The sequence below is a fragment of the Panicum hallii genome, chromosome 3 (assembly GCF_002211085.1).
Source record: "Panicum hallii strain FIL2 chromosome 3, PHallii_v3.1, whole genome shotgun sequence".
Classification (NCBI taxonomy): Eukaryota; Viridiplantae; Streptophyta; class Magnoliopsida; order Poales; family Poaceae; genus Panicum; species Panicum hallii.
Window position 1 is genome coordinate 15,411,511 of NC_038044.1, and position 3,648 is coordinate 15,415,158.

The 3,648-nt window shown below is 43.8% G+C and overlaps 1 protein-coding gene across 2 annotated transcripts; it reads right to left on the minus strand.

The window, feature by feature from the left end:
• Positions 1-575: 575 nt before the first annotated feature.
• On the minus strand, positions 576-3,055 carry LOC112886555 (pentatricopeptide repeat-containing protein At1g11900). Of its 2 annotated transcripts, XM_025952497.1 has the most exons (3): positions 2,734-3,055; positions 2,048-2,389; positions 1,795-1,827 (listed from the first exon to the last, which is right to left on the minus strand). In XM_025952497.1, the coding sequence occupies exons 1-3, from the start codon at positions 2,806-2,808 to the stop codon at positions 1,822-1,824; spliced, it is 423 nt and encodes a 140-aa protein (XP_025808282.1). In that variant the 5' UTR covers positions 2,809-3,055; the 3' UTR covers positions 1,795-1,821. The 2 variants fall into 2 exon arrangements, with proteins under 2 accessions (XP_025808281.1, XP_025808282.1); XM_025952496.1 differs by having other exon boundaries at positions 576-2,389.
• Positions 3,056-3,648: the final 593 nt, after the last annotated feature.

Consider the following 3,648-nt stretch of genomic DNA (forward strand, 5'->3'; position numbering starts at 1 on the left):
CTATTGGCCCTGAATTCTGATGTCGAAAATAGTTGTGATGTTATGTGAATGTGACCAAGTCTCAAATATATAGTACTCTATATATTAATAAGTCATTGCTATGTAACAGAACATGTTTATTTTAAGATAAATACCCTTTGTCTAGAACTATATTTAAAAGTATCAAGCTTTAGATGATTTTGTATACAACGAATCACCTCAAGTGTGCTGCATGTGTGGGCATGACTCCATCCACAATGGTTTACATGTGTAACATGCCTTAATTAACTGCAAACTTGTTAAGAGTTTTTCTACATGTGTCACTACTAATCACTATTGTGGCTGCACCACTTGTTCGAGGACAAAGTATACAACTTGTAAAAAGTACATTTTCAGAGCACAGATGAGTATCGAGAGGAAGACAACTCAAACATATACCTAGGTTGCATGACAACTTATCCATACCACACTCCGAAACATTGTTGCCTGCACCTTTTCTCACTAAATCATCATTATGCATATAGAACCCATGTCTATATGCTTTATGAAAGCATTAGGTTATCAATACACAATTGTGATAGAATGACTCAAATAAATAATGAATTTAATCAACTCATATTAGTACATTCCATTTTCCGATTGCATGGCAGAATAATTGGTGAAAAAGGAATTCCTGACTCAAGATTTAACTATTTTGTCCAACTACAGCCACAGGTACAACCATTTGGTTGCAACTCAGGATCCTACGGTTAAAATCACCAAAAAGGGAAGCTCATAGATGGCTTCGATCATTCGATGCATGGTTATACTTGAGCTGTACATAAAAGGGTTGGACGTGAAGAATTTTACTTTTGTTCAGCACTGAAAAGGAATGGTAGAAGCTGATACTTTACATGTAGAGATGTCCAGCGAAACAAGGCTAATACCAGTGATGTCCAACAAAGCAGGTTAGATGCATATGATACCACGTCATCAGTATCTCAAGGCCCAACCAAGTCATGTGACAGTCCAGCTATGTGTTTAAGTTTAACTCGAGTTTGTGCAGCAGATCACGTCTGTCACAAATTCACAATGCCCCCACGATTGCACATCGATCAAGGAGCCACAGGTACCAGATTGCCATGTCTCCTTGGCGCATAGCAAATCTTGAGAATAATTTTATGTTTGAATTTGTACCAGAGACTTCCCAATCATTGTGCTTCTTCATCTGAAAGTCTGTTACTCCCTGATTCTCTGAGATACATTCTCCTGAACATTTCAGTTCATTCCAGAATTTCTGGAACTATGGATGCACATTGCGCATGAAAACAGAATATTCAGGCCTAAAAGATCACTCATCGACTTGTTATCTTTTATTCCTGAACCATCTTCCCTTGTTCTTTTGCTTGAAATCTTCAGGGCCAAATAAATCTGATGCACTTGAATTCATCTCTTCAGAGAGCTTTTGGGCTAGTTCACACTGTCCAGCTTTTTTCAAGTCACTGATCAGTGCGCGATAGACATAAACTGAAGGTTTATGTGACATCTTCATCAAGTCAAGCATTTCCAGGGCTTCAGTAATATGGCCAGCCCGTCCGAAACTATCGATGAGTGCTGTGTATGTTCTAAGATCCGGATTGACGCCTCTCTCAAGCATTTCCCCTGCAAATCTTTTACACAGATCTAATCTCCCAAGCCTTCGCAAGCAGTTTATTACGGTATTATATGTCACAATGTCAGGATAATGGCCAAGTTCTTCCATTTGCTTCACCTCATGAAGCATTTGATTCACCCGACCAGCTTTTCCTAGCATGTCCAAGATAGTGTTAAACGTGACGACATCCAAGCTGGTTCGATCTTTCTTCAACTCTTCAAAGATGATCAAACTTTTATCAATGTCTCCGTATTTAGCCGTGGCAAAAATAATGCGATTCATTACCGTAGGATCTCTATCCTGTGTTATTTCCAAAATTTCTCTTACAAACTTGAGTATCAATTCACACCCATCCAACTTCTGGAGGGCCTTGGCGACATTCATATATGAAGTTGAATCAGGAGCAAGTTTTGAAAGCAGCAAGTATCTGAATACCTTGGCAAAAAGAGCAAAGCTGTTTGCTTCAGCTGCTTGCTGCAGTAACATATTGAATGTGTGGAGGCAGACATGGATCTGCTCATCACGCAGATGCCGCACAACACGTACAGCATCAAGAAGGTTGCCAGATTTGCAGAGCTTCTCGACATAAGCAGTAGATGCTGAGGCATCTGAAGCACTACTGCTTGCAGTTGTTGAGCAATAATGCTTAAATGCCTCAATGGCCTCATCGTCGTCGTCGTTATCTGAACCACACCATTGGAGGTAACGCACAGTCATGAGTGAATTAGTGCCCACATTGGGCTGTTCCTCGTGTAGCAAGGCACGCACCAAACACCTCTGGAGGTAAAAATGAAAGAAACTTGTGAGATCGTCGCACCACTTTGAGATACACAATTCAAACAGCACGAGTAAAAAAGAAGGGACAAGTTCAAAAGTTCAACCAAACCTAGGATTAGGTCCTGAATACTAACAAAAGCCACTGCCGAAACGAGACGGGGTATCAACGATCTACCAGATAATCCGTCACAAGGAACCAATCAAGCCCCTCACCGGAAGCAATCTAGCAAGGTTGTGCTTGGATTCGCAAATTCGTGACGGGCCCGCGCTAACCGAGCATCCGGACGGAATATCCTTTGCGGAAATCACAAATACTATTAGGAGAAGCTGGGGAAGTGCAGTACCGGAGCGGAGAGGCGCGCGGTGGCGCCGAGCGAGCGTCGGAGGAGGAGCGCCGCGGCCGGGGGGAGCCGCCACATCTGAATGGGGAGAGGAGTCGCGCCGGCCCCTCTCTACCTCGCGCCGCCGAGGCCATCCGACGGGCGGCGGGAGGGCATCCGGCGGCGCTCTGGGGTTCCTGGGGTTTAGGCGGGGCGGCGGGGTTTGGGGGCGCGCGGGCACGGCACGCACGGCAGGTGTTCGGGGAAATGCTTCCGAGGGTCGGGGTCGCGCGCGGCGGCGAAAAGGCCGTGAGAGGGCGTGAGGTGGAGGAGACCGCTCGCTGGGCCGGCCGGGCGGAACGTGAGGGTGACCCAGTCCAGTTCTTTGGTTTGTAGAATAGTGGGCGAGTGGCGTGGCCTAAATTTGAAGATGGTTCAACTTTGGTATAGCGTTTTGTACTATGCTTAAAACTTGGCGGATTGAAGTGCCGCCCAACGTTTTTCTAGTTTGACAGAAAATGCTCCGGCCAACTGAAATTTTTGCGTGAAACCAGCGACCAAGTATCTAAATAGGCGCCTAGTTTTGACTCATGCACGAGAAATGTGAAACCAAACACGCTTCAAAACTTGAATATAATGCCATTAACGGGAGAGCCAAACTTTCACGAGTAAACAAAGGGATCGAGTGGCCAGTGGCGGAAGCAGGAATTTTGAATAAGAGGGTCGACCGGACACTTTATACAATACGTGAGAAAATATATAAGATATATATGCATGTCATCAATATATGTCATCAATATTTTAGATAGAGAAAATGCTTCATATATATTCTATTTGCACTTTATACAAAGCATACAAGCAGCCATCTCCTAACGTATTGCAAATTTGCAATCTCTTTCTTTTCTAAAATAATACAAATATCTTTCTTTTTTTTAGTTT

What these genes read in the sequence shown, in the direction of transcription:
- LOC112886555 (XM_025952496.1), bottom strand. Translation starts at nt 2,808, where the DNA reads ATGTGGCGGCTCCCCCCGGCCGCGGCGCTCCTCCTCCGACGCTCGCTC. An exon ending in CCGCGCGCCTCTCCGCTCCG is followed by an intron (nt 2,390 to 2,733) that starts GTACTGCACTTC and finishes TTTTACCTCCAG; the next exon opens with AGGTGTTTGGTGCGTGCCTT.